The sequence below is a fragment of the Papio anubis genome, chromosome 5 (genome assembly GCF_008728515.1).
Source record: "Papio anubis isolate 15944 chromosome 5, Panubis1.0, whole genome shotgun sequence".
In the NCBI taxonomy this organism is placed as follows: Eukaryota; Metazoa; Chordata; class Mammalia; order Primates; family Cercopithecidae; genus Papio; species Papio anubis.
Genome location: NC_044980.1, coordinates 139,372,744 through 139,395,448, shown reverse-complemented (window position 1 = coordinate 139,395,448; position 22,705 = coordinate 139,372,744). Strand labels below are relative to the sequence as shown.

Genomic DNA, 22,705 nt, shown 5'->3' with positions numbered 1-22,705 from the left:
GAGGAAATTAAAAATGCTACTCCAGTGAGCACACAAATGATAAGAATGCAAAATAACCTTCTTGCTGACATGGAGAAGGTTTGAGTGGGGTGGATAGAAGATCAAACCAGCCACAACATTTCCTTAAGCCAAAGCCCAACCTAGAGTAAGTCCCTCTCTTTTGCTCTATGAAGGCTGAGAGAAGGGAGGAAGCTGCAAAGTAAAAAATTTGGAAGCTAGCAGAGGTTGGTTCATGAGGTATAAGAAGCCATCTCCATAAAATAAAAGTACAAGGTGAAGCAGCGGGTGCTGATGTAGAAGCTGCAGAAAGCTATCCAGAAGATCTAGTTAAGATCATGGGTGGTGGCGGCTACCGTAAACAACAGAGCTTCAGTGTAGACAAGAGAGCCTTATGTTGGAAGAAGATCCCATCTAGGACTTTCATAGCTAGAGAGAAGTCAATGGCTGGCTTCAAAGCTTCAAAGGACAAGCTGACCCTTTCAGTAGGGGCTAATGCAGCTGGTGACTTTAAGTTGAAGCTAATGCTCATTTACCATTCTGAAAGTCCTAGGGCCCTTAAGAATTACACTAAATCTATTCTGCTTGTGCTCAAAATGGAACAGCAAAGCCTGAATGAAAGCACATCTGTTTACAGCATGGTTTACTTAAATATTTTAAGCCCACTGTTGAGACCTACTGCCTAGAAAACCAGATTTATTTCAAAATATTACCGGTCATTGACAATGCACCTAGTCACCCAAGAGCTCTGATGGAAAAATGCAAGGAGATTAATGTTTTCAGGCCTACTAATGACATCCATCCTGCAGCCCGTAGATTAAGGAGTCATTTTTGACTTTCAAGTCTTATTATTTGAGAAATACATTTTGAAAGACTATCGCTACCAAAAATAGTTCCTCTGATGGATCTGAACAAAGTAAATTGAACATCTTCTGGGATGCACTCACCATTCTAGGTGCCATTAAAAACATCCATGATTTAAGGAAGGAGGTCAAAATATCAACATTAATAGGAGTTTGGAAACATTTGATTCCAACTCTCGCAGATGACTTTGAGGGGCTCAAGACTTCAGTGGAGGAAGTCACCGCAGTTGTGGTGGAAATAGAAAAAAAAAAAAAAAAACTAGAATTAAAAATGGAGCCTGAAGATGGGTCTTAATTGCTGCAGCCTCATGGTAAAACTTTAACAGATGAGGAGTTGCTTCTTATGGATAAGGAAAGAAAGTGGTTTATTGAGGTGGAATCTACTGTGGTGAAGATGCTGTGAACCTTGTTGAAATAACAAAGGATTTAGAATATCACGTCAATATTAATAAAGCAGTGTTAATAAAGTTAATGAAGCAGCGACAGTGCTTGAACAGATTGTCTCTAATTTTGAAAGAAGTTCTGTGGATAAAGTGCTGTGAAACACCATCATATGCTATAGAGAAATCTTTCATGAAAGGAAGAGTCAATCGATATGGCAAACTTAATTGTTGTTTTTTCAAAATTGCAACAGCCAGCTGGGCACGGTGGCTCACGCCTGTAATCCCAACACTTTGGGAGGCCAAGGCAGGTGGACCACAAGTTCAGGAGTTCAAGACCAGTCTGGACAAAATGGTGAAACCCCGTCTCTCTACTAAAAATACAAAAATTAGCCAGGCGTGGTGGCAAGTGCCTGTAATCCCAGCTACTTGGGAGGCTGAGGCAGAAAATTGCTTAAACCCGGGGGCAGAGGTTGCAGTGAGTCAAGATCGTGCCACTGCACTCCAACCTGGACAACAGAGCAAGATTCTATCTCAAAAAAACAAAATTAAAAATAAAAGTAAAATAAATTGCAACAGCCACCTCAACCTTCAGCAACTACCACCCTGATCAATCAGCATCCATCAACATTGAGTCAAGACCATCTACCTGCAAAAAGATTATGACTCACAGAAGGCTCAGATGATCATTAATATTATTTAGCAAAAAGTAATTTTTACTTTAGGTAAGTACCTTGTTTTTTTAGACATAATGCTGTTGTACACTTAACAGACTACAGTATAGTGTAAGCATAACTTTATATATACTGGGAAAACAAAAATTTGTCTAACTTTATTGCAATATTCACTGTATTGTGTTGTTCTGGAACTGAACTTGCAGTATTTCTGGGACATGCCTGTATATTGTTATATAGGGATGTTTTTATAGGATAGTTTTCATTAAAGTAGGGTTTACTAAGTCAAAAGATGTGTAGATTATTTTAACAGCTACTTCAAGATTCCCTTCTGAAAATCTTGTTGCAGTTTATGCTTCCATGAGTAAATGTTCATTGTTTATTCCATCTCCAGGATAGGATGTTATATTTTTCTTTTTATACATCCAACTGAGAGGCAGCATAGTGTAGTGGTTTAGAGTTAGGACTCCCTTGGCTGGAAATACTGAGTACCTGTCTCAGCTCCAGCAAGTACTAGCTGTGTGCTTTTAGCTAGGACACATTACTGCTTTGTGGCTCAGATACGCTGATCTGTAAAAAGAGGATGATATGAATACCTACCTCATAAAATTGTTATGAGTGTAAATGAATTAATAGTTTTAAGACTTGTAACAGTGACTGGCATATAGTAAATTCTTTATGAGCAAAGTTTAAAAATTAAAAGATTCATCAGATTAATCTTCTATAAGATTAAAGATTTTACAAATTTTAATTTGTATCTCTTTACTAATGAGTTGGACATGTTTCTATTTATGTCTTGGTCATTTTCTTTTCCCTTTTTCTGAATTTTTCATTCATATTTTTGCCCGTATTTTTATTGAGCTGTTTGTCTTTTTACTAATTTTCATGAACTCTTTGTATATTATAAATAGTAACCCTTTTCCTGTCATTTTTATCTTCCATAAGTGATTTCCTTTTAATGATTATAAACATAATCAGAATGTTTTAAATTAACATAAAAAACCTTCAATCAGTATAGAACTATAAAAATCATTTTAAACCCATGGTCTTAGTCTATTTTGTGTTTGTATAACAGAATACCACAGACTGGGTAATTTATAAGGAAAAGAAATTTATTTCTCACAGTATCAGAGGCTGGAAAGTTCAATATCAGGGCGCCAACTTCTTGTGAGAGTCTTCATGCCGCATAACCCCATGGCAGAAGCAGAAGGGCAAAAGAGCACGCCAGTGGGGGGCAGACATCAGTTTTTAACAAGAGGTCTTTTTTGATTCTGATACTCGGCCAAGATTGGGAATCAGACAGTGCAACCCTGAAATGTCAATCTTAAGTCAATTTGTTTCTAAATCAAAGTGTTGCTAGTAATTACTACTGCCATCTGTTGGTGGGAGGCAGAACTGACATGCTATGGATATCTACGAAAGGCCATGTTTTTTAAATTCTTAGAAATGCATCTTTGTGTTTATCCAGACCTTTTTAATGTAAATGACTTCTCAGGTAACTTCCAGCTGTAAGATTCTTGAAGTTAATATCAAATTTGTATTTATCTTCTTAGTTCTATAGATTCCACAGTAATAAATGACAGAATGCAGTGTGATACTTCTGAGGCTTGGTCAATCTTCGGTGATCAAAGATTCAGTGATGAGTATCCTAATAATAGGAAAAAGTAATACTTCATCAATACCAGTTAAAAAACAGCAAAAACAATTTTTGTGATTAATCCTAACCAAACTAACCAAAAATTAAACCACTGCCTCTCCCAACCCCACTCTCCCCAGCTATAAATGTTAAATGAAATTTTCCTCTACCGGGGTATTTTAAGATGTCTCTTTTTTTTCTTGTGGCATTACACAATGTAAAACATCAAAGGAGATAACAGGAAAGGCAGTGAACAGAGAAACACACTTTAAAAAATAGTGATATTGGCATAAAAAGTAAGTGTCTGGGGGAAAAAAATAAGATAAAACTGGCAGAATTACAGGTTTCTGCATGAGTTGGTAATTAGATAGTGAGTTTATCTTCTGAGAAAAAGGTATCTTTCCTCTCCTTTTCATAGTCAGGCCAAAAGAAGTCAAAGACACAAAGAGCATGAACATTTTTTGCCATGCAAACCATTTTTGATGCATTGAATTGAAAATATATACATTAATTTCCCAGGCAGCTTTTATGCATTATATATTATTCTTATAGCTGGCCATAGGGGATAAGTCTTTCAAATATATATTTTATATGTCTTTGAAATATAGATATTAAACACAGATATTTGCATATATTTATGTATATTGTATATAATATATCTATGTATATGAAGTACTTTTTTAATCCAAAATACCTTCATGAACTGAAACTTATTGCTGGCCTATTGTGGAAGTTAGTACTTGGTTTCTTCTATCCACTCTAGATTTGGACTGTGTTCCAGGAGAGTGTCCTTAAGACTTGGGTTTTTCAACCTTGGAACTGTTGACATTTTATGCTAGATAATTTTTTGTTTCAGGGAGAGCTGCCCTGTTCATCAAAATGAGTTTAGCCACATCCCTAGCTCCTGCACACAGATGCCAGTAACATCCGCTCTATTGTGGCAACCAAAAATATCTCCAGACACTGCCCAATAGCAAAATAGCTCCTAATTGAGAAACACTGATTTAGAGGATTGAATGCTTATGGCCCTGCTTTTGTGGGGTGAATTGTCATTTCTTTACAAACAACTTATCTGATTCCTCAATCTAAATTAGAGCCCCTATTTCTTTCTCTCATGAAACAATATACATCTCTTTGTAGCATCAGTGACAGTTTATAACAATGCATTTACTTAGAGACATTAGTGTCTTTCTTCCGTGTTAGACTTGAAATTCTACCCCTTAATCTGTTTTGTTCACTCTGTACACATACTACCTAGTACAGTGATTGGCACTTAATAAATGTTTGTCAAGTGAAAGAATATAATTCTAAGATCTTTAATGACTTGAAACACAAAGCCTGACTTGGTTCAAAGAGGTTTTTCTTCTCAGGCTTATTTCAATCTATATGACAAAGCCAGTAAAAGAAGAAATTAGGGACATATTGAGGCTGTTGAAGGGTGTGAGCAGGGAAATCTCAAAATTATATTATTTGGATAGGATTCCCAGGGGGGGTTGGCGGGGTGCTGGTGAGTGGCAGTTTCATTCTGGAAACAACAGCTCTGATATGTCACTGTAAGCCAGAGCCAGCCTATCACTCCTGCTTTCTGAACTCCATCCACCATTGATCCATGGAAGAAACAGGTTTTTTGACCAAAGCGAGGTTTAACGCTCCACTAATTCTTTGAGGGAAAATGCCCCGGAACCAGGAGAAAGATATCTATAGAAAATAAACATCAGTATAGATAGCACAAGAGGCCTTTAAATGCTTCTCTTCACATTTTTAAAAAATGGAATTAAGATGCATATTTTTTAAAATGAAAAATGACTGGCATTCTTCCTACTGAAAATGAAAAGTAATTTAATTTGTTAGTGGTTTATTTTATTTGACAGTCGTCGTACATACTCGATTTGGTTTGTTACACCGCATTACCCTTCAATAATGGGTACACACAATGCCAGACTCTGCCCCCCAGGTTGCTTTGATAACTGGATGAGCGTCCATATTGTTCAAGATTTTCATGACAATGAGGATGGAGCTATTTGCAAAACTCCTAACCAGGAGAGCTTTCAGCTTTTTAAGTTCTCAATAAAGTTAATTGCTATCCAATGACCAATCATTCCCCTAGCTACTTTTCCTAAGCAACCTTACATTGTATATGACTGAACTCCCTCGGTGGATGGAAGAGATGCTAAAACCTCATAGTCAATATAGAAAAGTCAGAAAATCTTCCCCAGGCAATCTTTCAGAATGAACCATTTTTTTCTACAATTGGAAGTTAATGGTAAGAATGCTAATAATAGCTACCATAGGGGCTGGAGCCAGACAGCCGACATCCAGGGACAGTTCTACCCCGTGGCAACCATATGACCGTGGGCAAACTTCATGACCTGTGTTGCTTCAGGAGTTACATCCATAAAATGACAATGATCTTAGTACCTACTTCATGAGGCCATTGTGAAGATTCAATAACATGATGTGCATAAGTGTTTAGGACAATCCTGGCACAAATCATGTCTCCATGAATGTTTCTTCGTTAGACAGTATGTGTCAATCCTTGTGCGAAGTTCTCTTAACAGTGCTACTGAAGGTGTTACATATCCCCAACATTAAGGAAGGGAATACTGATATCAAGAAAGACTAAGCAACAAGCCCAAGGCCACATGGTTAGTAATTAGCACAGCCAGGATCCAAGCCCAAGTCCACATAACTCCAAAAATCCTCTTATACCATTCAAATTGTGTACTTGTGTACCTCTAGAATTTTGAATAACTATGTACTTTCTTGAGTATTTTAAAGTAGGCAACTAAGCATTTCCATTGTAATGTTAAATAATTGCAGAAAATGTGATTTCAGAGTATTTTAACCGTTAGCAGTTTAAAACTTTTATATCACCTTTTTATTGCAGCCAGTGGGATTTAAATACCTCATTACTGAATACTCACCAAAACCCACTAAAAGAATATGTGAACAAATGTTTTTAAGTCAGAAGCTTTATATTATTATTTTTTCTTCTTCAAACATCTATTTTTACTGCATTTCCCCTAAATCATGTTAAAAGCTTTTTTGATCATTTCTATAACAAATATAGATGTAAATAGATTTTTTCTTTTATGAATATGTGACTGTAAGACTTTAAAATTATCGTCTGGGTTTAGTTGCTGCTTTGACTATTAATAGAACATAATACATCAAAACAACATAAACATATAATTCTGACAAACGATGACTAAATATAAAAAGTAAAATTTTATTAGAAATGCATATCGTAATGAGCTGGGGATGGGGGCGTCTATGGGACCTTGATTAAAAGTATCATGCAGATGACCCTCTCAGAAATGTTTATGAATTGCATAGTACACCTTGATAAGATTCAGGATAATTTAAGGTACCTCTTCTATATCTTTCTTTTGCAAAAGGAAGAAGGAGAACCTAGGCTGTGGGTACTCCTGAGAAGATCTGATTTTAGGAAGGAGAACATGGAAGTTAGGAATGAAGAAATGAATTTCCTTAAAACTTTTTCACATAGTTCTTAGGAAGTCATCCACCACTACTGTTCCTGGGGGAACAGTATTCTCACTGAGGACAGCTGCTCTGTACCACCAAGCTGTATTCTTTGGAATTAGGATATTTACAGGAGGACCCAATGATCTCCCATTTTTATGACAACTCACTCCCTCTTCCTTGAAAATGAAGTCTGGGTGCCCCTTAGCTATTGGCTTTATCCCAAACCTATGGCAGTTGTTACTAAAAAGTCACAAAGGCTGTTTCTTGAAGGAAGCCCAGTGAAAAGGCAAGGTGATAAGTTTGAAGTGAGGCCGGAATCTGGAATTTCCAAGCCCCTCTGAGAGATTTACCATCTAGTGCCTCAAGATGGGATAACATATTCACCCTCAGGTTCTCCACTGGACCTCAAACCTGTGGTCCCAGAGCACCAGGGTCAGGGTTTCCTTATACCTAGGATGAAGTGGACACCCAGGACTTCTGTTGTCATCTTTGTCTTTTCTAGATCAAACAGCCTTCCCAAAAGGGATGGTTTGAGTAACAAGAGGGAGGGGGTTACATATTGCCTACCTCCCCTAAGCTTCTCAAGGATACTCTGGCAACTTCTCAGCATGTAGTAGATGCTCAATAAATGTTTGTCAATGGCTTTATCTGGGGCCAGTGTGTGGTTATAACCTTCCTATGTGCAGTTCCTAATTGGTGATACAGAACCCACCAAACCCCATGACCTTGATATATACAGTCAGTCTAAATGTAGAGTAATCTCAATTATTTGGGGAGGGGAATGGGGAGTATCTATTGAACACTAACAAGAGATATGGAGCAAGTGTGGATTTAAATTGATACCAATTTTTTCAAAAGACCCTATAATGTTGATTATGTTGTATAAATCACAATGAGCTGGGGACAGGGATGTCTACGGGGCCTTGATTAAAAGTGTCATGCAACTGTCCCTCTCAGAAGTGTTTATGAATTGCATAGTACACCTTAGTAAGATTCAGGACAAGTTAAGGAACATTTTCTACATCTTTCTTTTGCAAAAGGAAGGAGAACCTACGCTGTGGGTACTCCTGAGAAGATCTGATTTTAGGAAGGAGAACGTGGATGCTCCTTCCATAACAAAATTGATTATGCTTATACGTACCAAGCAATGGTATTCCAAGGTTTGTCTGTTGAGGTCAATGAGATTTGACCTAGAGTTACTGAACAGCTACAATTCATCCACATCTTACAGACAGACATCTCTCTTTTCTTCCTTCTCCATGACGTCATCTTTCCTGTTCTTTATCTCCTGAATGGCCATCTTTTCTCTCTTCTCCGAGTCTTGCCTTGAATCTGTCAATTGACTGGGCTGCTGGAGGTTGCCATGGTAAACACAGCTGTTGTTTTTTCTCTGTGAAAAACTCCTCTCATGACGGCGCATTGAGGGGAGTCCTCCGATGGCCTCCCCTTGCTGTGCCTTTTCACAGATGTTTTTTAAACTGGAGGCTTCAGGGGCTTCCTGTTTTCTAGGGCTCTACTCTGCTTTAATTGCATGTCTCTGAAGCAAGGCACCGTGACCCGCCAACCCCCACTTAGGTGTCATGGAAGATTGTGAAGAATGACTGGTGTGGTCACCAAATAAGCCAAATGACAGCAACATTCATTTTGTTAGTAAATGGGTTCTGGGAAGTGAAAGATGATCTGGTATTTCCCAAGAGAAGAGGCAGGAAAGATAATAAGAACCTGGGGGAGGAAGACAGAGCAGATGGGCAGAGACAGAAGGAATGGTGAGGGAGGGTAGAGTCCCGTATCAGGCAGCTACTCACAGGTAGCCACTCACGCCTCCCTGAGCTTTCCTCACCCTCACAGCAAAGACGCTGGTCCGGCCCTGACTACTGATCCAACATCTTCTCCAACTGCCATGCTTCCTTACTCACTCCTCTCCAGCCATAAAAGCTCTTTGCTGACAGGTACAATGGTGCGTGCCTGTAGTCAGCTACTTAGGAGGCTGAGGCAGGAGGATCACTTGAGCCCAGGAGTCCTCGGCTGTAGTACCCTATGCTGATAGGGTGTTCACACTGAGTTCACATTAATATGGTGACCTCCCGGGAGTGAGGGATCACCAGGCTGCCTAAGGAGGGGTTAACCTGCCCAGGTCAGAAGCAGAACAAGTGAAAACTCCCATATTGATCAGTAGTGGGATCATGCCTGTGAATCACCACTGCACTCCAGCCTGGGCAACATAGCAAGACCCCATTTCTTAAAAAAGAAAAAAAAGAGAAAAAAAGCTCTCTGCTATTGTTCCTCCTGTACTCTAAGCACACTCCAACCTCAGTGCCTTTGCATTTCCTGTTCCCCCCGGCTGGAGTGCTCTTCCCCACAGAGCTGCATGGCTCCCTCTCTCACTTCATTCAGGTCTCTGTTCATACACCACTCCCTCAGAGAGGCCTTCTATGACCACCCCACCTCAAAGAGCACACCCCCTGCTTGCTAGTCCCTTACCCAACTCAGGTTTTCCTCATGTACCCATACACACAAGAACTTATACCCCACAGAGTGTTCACTGTTGTGGCCCCAGCCCCTGTAACATATCTGCTATTGAGGAGGGATTTAATAAGTATTTGTTGAATGAATAACTAATCACTGACCTCACCACAGAAGCACAGTCACCCATCTGTATGTGTATACCTTGCTGTCTCTCCTCTGAGTTTGTACAATGCTGGTCCCTCTGACTGAAGCCCAGTTCCCTCCCCTCCCCATCCCCACCTCTCTTTGGGGACCTCCCACTCACCCTTCAAGCCCTGCCTAGCTTCATAGTCTTCTCCTTTCTGAGGTCTACCTTGGGATCCCCAGGCAGGACCCCTTTGGCTGATACTGCCTGGGCAGTGCCTGATGACCTCCATGGCAGCGTGATCGCCCTCGCTGTCTCCCTCCCAAGCATCTGAGTGTGCTTTAAGCGACTAAGGGCATAGACTGCTGAGTCAAGGGGTGGAAGGAGTACCAGGCCTGAGCACTCGCCCTGCCTCAGACTCACTGCGAGCCTTCAGACACCTTCACCTCTCTGCCTCAGCTTCCTCATCTGTGCAATAGCGATTGTAACATCTACCAAGTTAATCATAGGATAGTGACAAAAATTCACTGAGGAACTGCTGAAGTGTTTAAAACACTCTAGGCAGTCAGTTGGGAAGGGGATAGACTGGAGGCTGTGCGATTTGAGGTGGGATGGTCATGGAAGGCCTCCCTGAGGGTGTGACATTTGAGCAGGGGCTGATTGAAGTGACGGGGGAAGCCATGCCAGTCTCTGGAGGGAAGAGCTTCCCAGGAATATTACAACTGAAATACATCTCTGTAAGCTTTATTGCAGATTAGATTCCGGCTGCTCTTTTGGGGCTGGTACATTATTTGGTTGATATTCTAATGTAATACTGGGTGTCCAGGCAAGACACAGGACTGGGATGCATGTCCTTTGAAAGCAGCCTAGGAGAATGAGCTGAAACTCAACCAGGGTGAGAGAGGAGGGTGAAGCACCTGAATCAGGGGACATCACTGAATTCCAGCTGCTCAAGACAGAACCACCTGCAGGTAGGCCAAGGACTGGCCGCTCAGAGGGCCAAGGACTGACCGCCGTTCACGCGGCATGTCCCTTGTCTTCGTGTTGGTCCTAGCCCCATCAACGACTCTGCCGAGGTGGCTCAGACAAAGTTTGAACTGAATTAAGACGTCCTGGCCTGATCTGAATTTTGTCTGGCTCTGCTTCTGTCATTTGACAAAAAGAGGTTCTGGTCCTGTGGAGGATGGTTCAGGCAGATGGTGTGTGGGAGCAGAAGTCTGGGACAGGAAGCAGAGACCCGGGCTGTGCAAGCAACCCTGGAAGGGTGACCATGGTGCTTCACCTCTTGGATCTCAATGTTCTCATCTGTAGATTTCAAGAACTGCCCTGGCTACTCGCTTTCACACTTTGCTTATCTACAGAAATAGTTCTTTCAGCATATTATTGAGGATGCAAGCATATAATACCAAGAATAATGAAGGAGGAGAGGCTTAGACACTATGGCCTCCCACTATAAGACTCCCACCACACACACAGATGATGTCCTACGAAGAGGCTCTAAGGGTCCCTCCAAGCCAAAATGTTCCCTGATTTGATGTCACATCCATACACCACAGAACCTTTCCAAAGTGTTAGGTTAAACCACATGAGATTGCTGATATTTGACAATTTTTGACTTGCAAAAATGGCAGTTTTGTATTTCAACCTAATAGTTTCATTCACAGTAGTGGCTAGGTGTGCTCATTCAGGAACCAAATTAACTGGCTTCAGATCCCAACCCCCAGCTTATACTTTGTGTGACATTGGACTGGATACTCTACCTCCCTCCACCTCCCTCCACCTCCCTCCACCTCCCCTCACCTCCCCTGTAAAATGGGGCAAACAGAGGAATCTAGCTTGAAAGGTTAGTTACTGAGGGCGCTGGAGGAGATAACACCTTGGAGTTGGGTGGGGCAGGGAGTCAGGGATTCTAAACGCAGCAACTGGCACAGGAAGCTCTCCATGTATGTTTCCAGAAACAGCCTTAACAATTGCCTGTGGGCCTGACTCAGGGAATAGTGTCCAGATCTTCTTCTTGCCTGGCCTCAAAAGGAATATGTAGCCAGAGCAGAAGAAAAACAGTCAACGTGGTTTCCTAATCAGTCCATCCTGTCCTGTTTGAACCACCAAACTTCCCTCTTTGTCCTTGTGAGGGCAGTCACTGGGCAGCAGACAAGCCTTTACGTAGGCCTGGTACTGATGTTGGAATACCATGAGTGGCATTCAGCTCTCCATTCCCCCTGTCTTATCTGGGCAAAGCATTAGAGGCTCCATCCCCAGATACCTACACGGAGCCCTTCCCCATTAAGTGGTACATCATGGAATATGTCAGCCTGAATTAGCAGGCAGGCCCATCACATTAAGCTGAAGCTGTGGGCTGGCAGCTCCCACTCTGTAATGCCTCTTATTCCTGGCTGCATGCTCCCTTCCATGTCGCCACAGCCACAAGAAATCTCAACAGACAATGTACAGTAACTGAGAAGGCCCAGGGAAGAGTTTAGGAGGAGCCACAGGAAGTCCTGCAGATTCCATTTCTTTTGTGACCTTTGGGGTTCTGCTTTGAGCTCTGGTACCTCCTGACGGCAGAGGAACCAGGTAGCAACCAAAAGCTTCAGGTGGGGAGCTCCTTTGTGACAAACTATAAAAGCATGGCACACATTTCTGAAAGAACAGATGCCCTGTTCAAATACCGTAAACACCTACAACACCTAATTGAGGTTTCTTAACCACTGCACTACTATGAGTACCACTACCATTATAACTACCAGTAACTAGTTATTCCATAAATTCTCCTGGCAATTTATGTCACTTTCAGAGCATTTATCACTTCCTACCCTGTATGATATTTCAATGTGGTGTGGTGCAGTGGAAAGAACATGCACTTTCCAGTCCCCGAATTAAACCTAGCTATGCTTCCTATAGCTGGGCAACCCTGGGCCAGTGGTGTAGCCTCTCTGTGCCTGAGTTTTCTCTTTGTATGAGTACCTATTTCACAGAGCTCTTGAAAGAATTACCTGAGATTATGTATGAAGAATGCTTGACACAGAGAAAATACCCAATAAATATTTCGGTGTAGCGTTTCTGAGGACAAAGTCACGTTTTTATCCATCACAATGCCTTAACTCAGGCACGCCCTTAATTGATGTCCGAGAGTATATGATCTTCCCTTTAAAAATTCTACTTCATTCGTCCTTTAACTTGTTTTCCATTGTACATCCAGACTGATCTAATCAAAACCTGGATTTAATTATACCACAATCATTGCAAATCCTTTCATTTTTTACCCTATTCACTTGGAATAATGGCAAAACTTTTTTGGGGATGTTGCTTCCTACCTACCCTGTCACCTCATCTCCCACAATAGCTCCCATCACTACTTCTATCTCAACTACAGTGACCTACCAGTTTTTCACTCTTGCTTTGTTCACCTCTACCATGGGACCTTTGCACATCCCTCAGACACATTCTCCCTTCCACTCCCCTCCTGGCCTGGTTAAATCTCTACCCATCTTTCCCATTCCAACACACTCACACATTCTCAGGAAAGCCTCTTCAGTTCTCCCTGAGCAGGTTAAATCCCTCTTGGCAGTATATCCTCTCTTTTGCACACCTAGCCCTTTTAATTTTGTCTATCTCCCCTGACAAGAACAGGTATATGATGCCAGGACCTGTGTCTGGTTCTGCTCACCAGTTGAACCCCCCAGGACTTTGTGTGGCACTCAGTAAATATTGTTGAAAGAGTGGGTAGGAGGATGCATTGGAGGTCAGATCATCGCAACAAAACCCCAAACCACCCTTTGTGATAGTGAGGGCACAGGGAGCACGGTCACTGTTTCGCAGACAGTGCGACTGAGCTCGAGCTCAGGAGGAACAGGTTCGTTGCCCAGACCTCATAGCCTGTTGGTTAGTGGTGAATCTGATCAGAACCCTGGTCTCCCAGTCCCTGCCACACACACTTAAGCTATAGGGCCATTATCCATAATTGGGATGGGGGACCACAAAGACTTTCCCTCCATTTCCTAGTATTTGGAGGACCCCTGACCCTTCTACAGCCACACCTCAAGTCACCTCTGGTTTCTGGATTATCAAGTACCACATCTGTCTAGAATTCTGTTTCCTCTGAATCATTGATTTCATTTAAAAACTCCCTCATAGATGAGTTAAAGTCCCTCAAGTCTGCACTGGGAGAATTCTTTTTTCTAAAAGGTTATGTTATGTTGGTGAGGTGACTGCACTTCAGAAAAGTTAACTTTTGTTTTTCTTCTCCTCGCCACCTGGGTTGAAGCCAATCCAGAAGTCAAAGTCTTAATCTACCACCTGGTATCAAATCAGTCGGGGCTCAGTTGCAAGAAAATGATTTGCTTGAAAAGAAAATAGCTTTGGGTATTTTATTATGTTGTTTCTATTAAGGGACCACACCTGTGTTGTGGGGTCTTCTTTGTCTTTGGTGTTTTTTTTTTAAGTCTGTTCCCTCTCAGGCATTCGTGCTCTTATTCTCTTTCTTTGGAGCCAGTTCACCCAGAACTCAAAGGAGGAAGAGTGATAGGTCTTTGTTCATGTTTGCCAGAAAGACAGTCATGTATGGGGGACTATTTAGCTGCCGATTCTCTGACCCACCAGACAGAAATCATTTAATCATGTGTTCTCACTCACTCATTCAAGAAATACTTACTGAGAAGTTTTTGTTTTTCAGTAAGGTGACCATATCATTAATGTCCAAGCTGGAACAGTTTTGCATGTAAAAGTGGACACTACCTGGTTCGCACTCTAAGGCAAATATAAACCAAGATTTTCTCAGGTCAATCAGATGTCATTGGGTTCCCTATGTATTAGTGGCTGAATCTGGACTATTAGAGTCTTGGGTGATGCTAAAGTTTCTCAAAATCCCCTTAAGGATTAAGGACAAAGCCAGGAATGGGTGTAGGCTTCCAAAGGCATGAGATGAAAAGACATAAAAGATAAATTTAGATTAAAGTTGAACTAGACATTTCTAAAATTTTCCCACAACTTCCTTTTTAAAATAAATTTCATGTTTTAAAAAAAATGGAACCATGTCTCTGGAAGGTAATGACTCCACAATGGAAGCCAAGTTCCCCTGAGATGAGGCTACCTGGAGGGGCTTAGAAAAATGTTTAGAATTTATAAAGAATGAAATTTTCCATCAGGGCTAAGTGATGCTGATATCTTTTGAAAGAGGAGGAACAGAAGGGAACAGGAACAGTGTGTGATTTGTTATTAGCCTCTTCTTTAACTTGCAGTTTCTTCAATGCGGCTATTATTTTGTGTGTGATAATAAATGACATTAGCATGCAAACTCTTTTCCTATGGAAGATCTTTGGTTCTGAAGTGATTTGTTTCTCTTGCATCCCAGGTGCCTGTCCTGAGACCCATGGACCTGATGGTGGAAGCCACCCCGCGAAGAGTATTTGCCAACGCACACACATATCACATCAACTCCATATCCGTCAACAGCGACTATGAAACCTACATGTCCGCTGATGACCTGAGGATTAACCTATGGAACTTTGAAATAACCAATCAAAGTTTTAGTATCCTTTCTTTGTGACCAAGAATCAACTGGCCTGAATCAAGAGTATTCAGGTACGAGTGGGCTTGGGGAAAATATGGAATAGAAATGCAACATCTAGCATATGTGGAGAACTTGCCCCTTTTAAAATGTGCTAGCACCTATGAGACTCTTTAATCATAACAATAAAATTAGGGAAATATTGTTATTACAAGTGGCGAGCCAGGGCTAGCTCTGGATTGGGACTCTGAATCAATTCCTTCATAGGGAGGCATTTATGTGCCATGAATTAAAATTAGAGGTGATTTTATCAACAATAGGATAAGACCCTAGAGTTCAGATTCTTTCTCTGTTCCTTTCTCTATTAAAGGATTCACAAATCTGTATGAACTGCATGGACCACAGACATACTGGTTTCCATTATATCATAAGAGTGAAAATAATAGTGGCTGATATTTATTGAGTTCCAAGCACTTGCACTGGGAACTTTAAGTATAGTATCACATTTTTTACCTCATTGAAGTATATTATGCATATAGAAAAGTACACATATTATAATTGTACAGTTTGATGAAATTTCACAGCTTAAACTCACCTATAACCAGCATGGACATCCAGAAACAGAACTTTACTAACAATTCTTAATCCCCTATCATGCCTCTTTATATTAGTAACTTCTACCCCCAAGGACATATTTGATAAAACAACCCTGTAATGTAAGTATCATTATCTCCTGTTTAATTAAAATATAGAAAAGTCGGCTGGGAGCAGTGGCTCATGCCTGTAATCCCAGCACTTTGGGAGGCCTAGGTAGGTGGATTTCTTGAGGATTTCTTAAGACCAGCCTGACCAACATGGCAAAACCCCAACTTTACTAAAAATACAAAAAAGAAATTAGCCAGGCATGGTGGCATGCACCTGTAGTCCCAGCTACTTGGGAGGCTGAGGCAGGAGAATCGCTTGAACTCAGGAGGCAGAGGTTGCAGTAAGCCGAGATTGTACCACTGCACTCCAGTCTGGGTGACAGAGCCAGACTCCATCTCAAAAATAAATAAATAAAAATAAAAAATATATAGAAAAGTCAAAAAAATGCCAAATAGCTGGGCCAGTATTTTCACCCCCACTATGTTGACCCTCTATTTCATAGTAAAAATTGGTCATTTATTGAATACCTATCATGTGCTCCATTCCTCACAAACCTGAGGCATGAGATTTATGAGGAATGGCACTGAACAACTCAGGCAACTGAACAATTGACCTAGGTATCAATATGGAGTTTTCTCTTCCGCTTACCAGCCTCCCCTACTCTAACTCCATCTATCCATGAGCCCTGCCTCTAAAATATATGTCAAATCAACTCATATATCCCTATCTCCACTCCTACCTCCCTACACTAGCATAAGCCACTGTTGTCTCTCACCTCTGTGACTGCAGTAATCTCATCTGGTCTCCATTCACTCTTGCTCTTTTATACAGTACAGACCCTTCAACATGTAATTCAAATATCATTCCTTCCCTGATTTAAAAAAAAAAAAAAAAAACATTCCAGTAGCTTCCCACTGAACTCAGAATAAAATCCAAGTTATTTAACTCGGCCTATAAGATTCTACATGATCTGGAACCTGTCTCCATCTTTGATATCCAGTCATGTCACTCTTCCCTAATTCACTTTGTTTCAGCCAACTAATCACTTTTCTGTTCCTAAGTAAACCTTATTCTTCCAGTCTTTGCATTTGCTGTTTCATCTTTCTAGAAAATTTTGTCCCTAGCATTCACATGGCTAGCTGCATGTCACTATTCAGGCCCCAGAGGTACTTTTTCCCATTAACTCTTAGTATCTACCAATAACTCTCTATCCCTGTTATCATCATGGTACTTACCATGATTTAAAATTTTTTTATTTATGTATTTTTGGTTTCCTCATATTAGGATGTAAATTCTACAAGAGCAAGGGTTTTGTATGAACTATTGCTGTATTCCAGTATGTAGAACACTCTGACACATAGAAAATTATTGGACCTGTCAAGTTCGAAATAATAGTAGGGCATCAAAGTAGAGCTATCCAGTAGACAGTTGATCATAAAATCTAACCTGGAAATTTAATTTTAAGAGTTATAGTAAAGCTCCAAAAGTTTGTATATAGAATAGACCCCATAATGGCTCAAACAAATAAAAGATTATTTTCCTGTAAAGTCTAATATTGATGATCCCCATCAGCAGGCAGCCTCCTCCAATCAGTAATTTGGAAACTCAGGCCTCTTTCATCTGCAGCTCCCCAATGTTACCACGTTTATAGCACGACTGTAAAAGGGAAGGTCATGGAAGATCACAAGTGGGAGATTCCTCTGAGCCAGGCCCTAAAAAAGCGTACATTCCATTGGCTAGAATTCAGCCACGTGGCCACCTCTTACTGCAAGGCAGCCTGGAAAATGTAGTCTGGCTGTGTGCCCAGGAAAAAAAAAAGACCCGGTTTTGGTACACAGCTAGCTAGTCTCCACCACAGAGAGCACTCAACAGTCTCCAAGGGCTTTCAGGGAAGGCAGCTTTAATCAGGTAGTGGCAATTATGAGATATATTTGGAGGCAATGAGAACTGACCATCAGGATCATGCCTGGCATCTTTTGTTGATCACGGAACAGACTCCACATGCTGTCTGGGCCTGCCTACAGATTTTGCCTGGCAGTGCAGCTGCTAATAGAATGAGTGTGGGTGGTGGTTCCCTTTCTCTCTATCTATTCCAAGAGCCAGAAATCTGCTCAGGCTCAGCTGGCTGTCACTCTGAGCTTCTGCTTCCCCAGTCTAGGTGACATGTTTTCTGAATTTTGCCTCTAGGCCTTCAAGGGGGAGGGGAGTTTCTTTAGGCATTTTGGGAGACAGATGCCTTGGGGAGAATGCAAAGGGGAAATATTAATAGTGCAGTTTAGGTTATATTCTGCAGATGTGTGACAGACTGCCAGATGCTGGCATACAAATGAGACCGTGCCATTCACCCTTAAAGCAGCCATATGTAAAATAATCATTGTCATCATGAGAATGATGATAAGTGATATCTATATAGTTCTTTTCAACCAGACCGCCCTAAGCACTGAGCCTCTCATCACTGAAGTATAGCCACCTCTAGGGTAGGAAGCGGCCATCTTTCAAAACAGCTTCAGAAAAATACCAGCCACCAGGCAAGTCTCATTTCCACAACGCCCCTTATTCACAAAGGAGACAGAAGAAACATGGTTCAGGATAGCATAATGTGGGATTCCCAAAGCATAGTGTGGCTACTACTGGGAGTGGTAAGCAACGTGCTTCTAAGCAATACATAGACTTTTTTGGTTTTTATATTGATGTATTTATTTAATGAATGTCAAAAAACACAACCATCATATCCTACAATTTCACAGATATTCAATATCTATTTAGATTACAAAGTAAGTATATGTAAAGTATTGAGTAAATAGTGAGACAAGTGATCTGGAGATATGGTTAGAAAAAAGTCATGACTTCCTGCGACTGGCGTTTGGTGTGACTTTGGCATTATGGTTGAGAACTCAGTCTTTAGAATCCAACAAGTGACAGAGTTCTCACCCAGCCCTACCACTTTCTGGCTGTATAAGCTTTAACATGTTTCTTAATTTATCCAAGCCTCCATTTCTCTATTTTGTCATCTGTAGAAAGCAGCTCTATCAAAGAGGATTATGAGAATGAAATGCACACACACACACACACACACACACACACACACACATACATGCACACATTTAGGGCAGTACCTTGCTAAGCCAATGCTCAGTAAACAGGACTACCACAATCATGATAATTATGGAGAGAAACAAGGAAACTAGAAAAGTTGAACATTAGAATGGTAGCTTTTATTCTGCTAAATTTATTATCTGGATCATCTTTTCAATTCTAGACTCTTCCTTTGGCTCTGCAGTTGGGTGTCCTTTGCAAGATGTCACCCTCTACTTACTAGATGTTTGCAGGAACTCTGAGGTCTAGGGCCTTGTGTTTAGCACCAGATCAGAGCAAGGCATTGCTAAACCTCATAATACCTGGTCATGAATTCTCTCCCTTCCATCCGTAGCCAGTCTGTCCTTGTCTTGTGTAACAGGTTCTCACATAAACAGTCAAACTTTGGTCTTAATAGGCTAACTACATCAGGACCATAATAAGTCATTAATAGATTAGTAGTTTTCTAGGACAAGAGACAATAGCAATAAATGAAAATTTATATTAAAAGGTGTTGCTTCTTTATGAAAACTATGGTATACCTAGAATCCTTTGAACTCTTTTCTTAGGACTAAGAATGAATTGACCTGAGTTCTTACCTTGTCCAACATGGGATCTATTAAATAGACCCATAACAAGTAAAAATAAAGACTAGCCCTCAACAACGATAAATTGAGCACCTAGTTTGTGCCAGGCAAGAAAATGAGAAAAAACAAATTTGCCACTTTCAGAGTAATGTTCATCAAATATACTGAGTATATAATTACAAACTGAGATAATTTCTGTGAAGATAGGGAATATGGTTCTATGAATGCATTTTTTTAAATCCTGCTATAGACCAGGGAAGGCTTTGCTGAAGAATTGATTAAGATCTGAAAGAGGAAGAGTATGAGCTAACTTGGCAAAGAGGTGTGGTGAAAGGTGTTCAGTGTGTACAGAGGTCCTGTGGCAGGAGAGAGTATGACGTGTTGGAGGAACTCTAAGAAGGCCACTATTTTTGAAGCCCAGAGAGTGAAGTGGAGCATGGCATAAGCAAGGCTGGGAATGGTAGCAGAAGCTTCACCTTTCAGAAGTCCAGTCTCTGAACATGAGACAGAGGAATTATCTGGGAGAAGCCAACTGGACTCTAGGGATATTTCAACTTTGACCTTGGTCCTAACAACCCTGTACAGCAGCTTCATTTTATTTGTCAACCAAGCTGAGGCCCTGTTAGAGTCAATTCCCTAATTAAGGGACCACATAGCCTCAACTCTTGGCTTCCAGGTTCTAGCACTCATTACTAACATGGACAGCAGCTTCCTTTTAATTCAGTGGGATTCTGCCAGGCAGGCTTCCAGGGGAGCTGTGGGGTCTAGTACAAGTTTCTCCCCTCTTGTTGCTTCAGTGGCTTTCACCCTGCCCAATACATATTTAATATGACACCATGTGTCTCTTTGTCAGTCTCCTCATATTGAGCCTAGGAATTGGCAAACACTCCATGAATATTTACACATTGGCTTTTTTTTTAAGCTCTTAAGAGAGGAATATCCCTTGGAGTCCTCTTTGGAGATTTCCAGTGTCTCATCATCAAGCAACATGTCCTTTCAGCTAATAAGATCTTTATGCTTCATAATCATTGCTTAATATCCAAAGATTAAATTTAGACCATGGAAAGAAAAAAAGACCTCAAAGCAACTCATGTCCCTAAAAGGAAATCAAACTCATCAAACAAATATGCTGTGTTCACACAAAGATATTACTATTTTCTACCTTCTGTATCGGCAGACTTTAAGTGGGATATGAAAAGCCTCAGCTGCTTTTGAATGTGGGTACTTTACCCTGGTAAACATAGATTCCACTCTTCAACTTGGCCAATGTTTATAATACTCAGCCCTGCAGAAAAGCGTCCTACTTGGCTCTCCTATCCTCAATTGGCTTAGACAGGAATTGGGGAAATATGCATGTCAGTATTAGCAAAATCAGCAGCAATGGGACAGAGGCATATGAAAGTCACCTCATAAAGGCAATGCATATAAACCCTATCCTTGGAGAAATATGTGTTTCCTTCAGAAGGAGGAATATTCACACCAGTGTAAAACTACTTAATAAATTATCTTTTCCATTATCTTGTTTGATAATCAAAATTCTTAGAGGCTGATAGGGTTATACCCATTTATAGGCAAAGAAATAGGAACCCAGAGAGAGAAAATGAGTTTCCCAAATTCTCTTAGCAAAATGGGAATAGAATCAAAACTGAATCCCAATCTCTGGGCCCCATTTTGTTACCATCACAATCTTTTTCACAATATTATCTTGAACTTTACCCATCGAGATGAGGTTCCTGGTCTCCCAACTCTCTCAAAGATGATTTTAAGCCAGGAAAACTGCTCATTTTTAATGTTTTTTGCTTTCTTTGTTTAATAATATGTATTCATTGTAGAGATTTGGGGAAAATGAAATGACCAATAATCTCACTACCAATTTTGCTGTCTATACATTGGATTTGCATCACAGTTTTAACTTAATGCTAGCTAATTCAACAATGTGGGTTCAGGGGAAAATAAAAGAAATTTAAAGAGCCAAAAACAATTTAAAACTCCTGATTTACCCAAGAATCTTTCTTCTTCTTTTTTTTTTTTTTTTTTTTTTTTTTTGCAACTTTCCTAAGGAAAGAAGTTCAGGTTCCTAATCCACTTTTTTTTTTGCATTAGGACATTCCTTTTATTGATATTATTTTTAATACAAATCATACATTAATACAAGTTATTTTTTGGTAAATTACTTTAGCAATAAACAATTCACCTCTTACTCTGCTAAAAGGTTAGAACAGGGGTTGGCAAACTATGCTCCCAGACCAAATTTATCCCGAAGTGTTTTTGTAAGTAAAGTTTTACTGGAACACAGCCACACCCTTTCAGTTACATATTATCTGTGGCTGCTTTCCTGCTGCAACTGCAAAGTTGAATAGTTGTGACAAAGGCCCAAAAGGCTGAAAATATTTGCTACGTGATCCTTATGGAAGCTCGCCTACGTTAGGATATGGACTCTCATACTTTTCTATTCATTTATACACCAGGCATATTCACAGATTATTTTATTTTGTATATAGTTGGGATTATACCATATGCATTTTTCTTTTTAAAACAATCTTTTATTTCCACAGGCTTTGGGGAACAGCTGATATTTGGTTACATGAGTAAGGTCTTTAGTGGTGATTTATGACATTTTGGTGCACCCATCTCCTGAGCGGTATACACTGACCCCAATTTGTCATCTTTTATCCCTCACCTCCTTCCCACCCTTTCCCCCTGAGTCCCCAAAGTCCATTGTGTCATTCTTATGCCTTTGCATCCTCATAGCTTAGCTTCCACTTATGAGTGGGAACATACAACGCCAAGAACCTTCCTTCTATTCAATCTAGGACATATAGAGACATAATTTCCCTCTCCCTTTCCTGCTTTTACTGCTTAGTAGTTATCACTGCCTAATATACTGTGTATTACACTCATTTATCTTGTTTATTGACTGTTCCCTACTAGAATATAGACTCCATGGATCAGGGGGTTTGGGGTCTGCTTTGGTCGCTACTGTATCTCCTGCACCCAGAAAAGTACTGTCAGGGTGTAGATTCTTTGGAAACACTTGTAGAATAAATGAAGAAATAAATGAGTGAAAATGGGCCCTTCTCTCTCTTTCTCTCTGTCTCTGTGTGTGTGTGTGTGTGTGTGTAATTTATGTGGTCGTAGTCAGACTGTATATACTTTGTACCTAAGTTTCCTTACCCAAAATAATACACATGTTAAGTATGGAACGTATCCTAAGTTTTTGTTTTATTTTTCAATATAGGGTCTCGCTCTGTTACCCAGGCTGGAGT

At 40.6% G+C, this 22,705-nt stretch overlaps 1 protein-coding gene across 14 annotated transcripts in view; it reads left to right on the top strand.

Moving 5' to 3' along the window:
- Window positions 1-22,705, top strand: part of PPP2R2B (protein phosphatase 2 regulatory subunit Bbeta) — a 472,301-nt gene that overhangs the window by 400,627 nt on the left and 48,969 nt on the right. For all 14 annotated transcript variants that reach the window (XM_017960021.2, XM_017960018.2, XM_017960019.3 and 11 more), the window contains one exon: window positions 14,977-15,154. In XM_017960021.2, coding sequence (XP_017815510.1) covers window positions 14,977-15,154 — 178 coding nt within the window. The remainder of the gene's footprint in view (window positions 1-14,976; window positions 15,155-22,705) is intronic.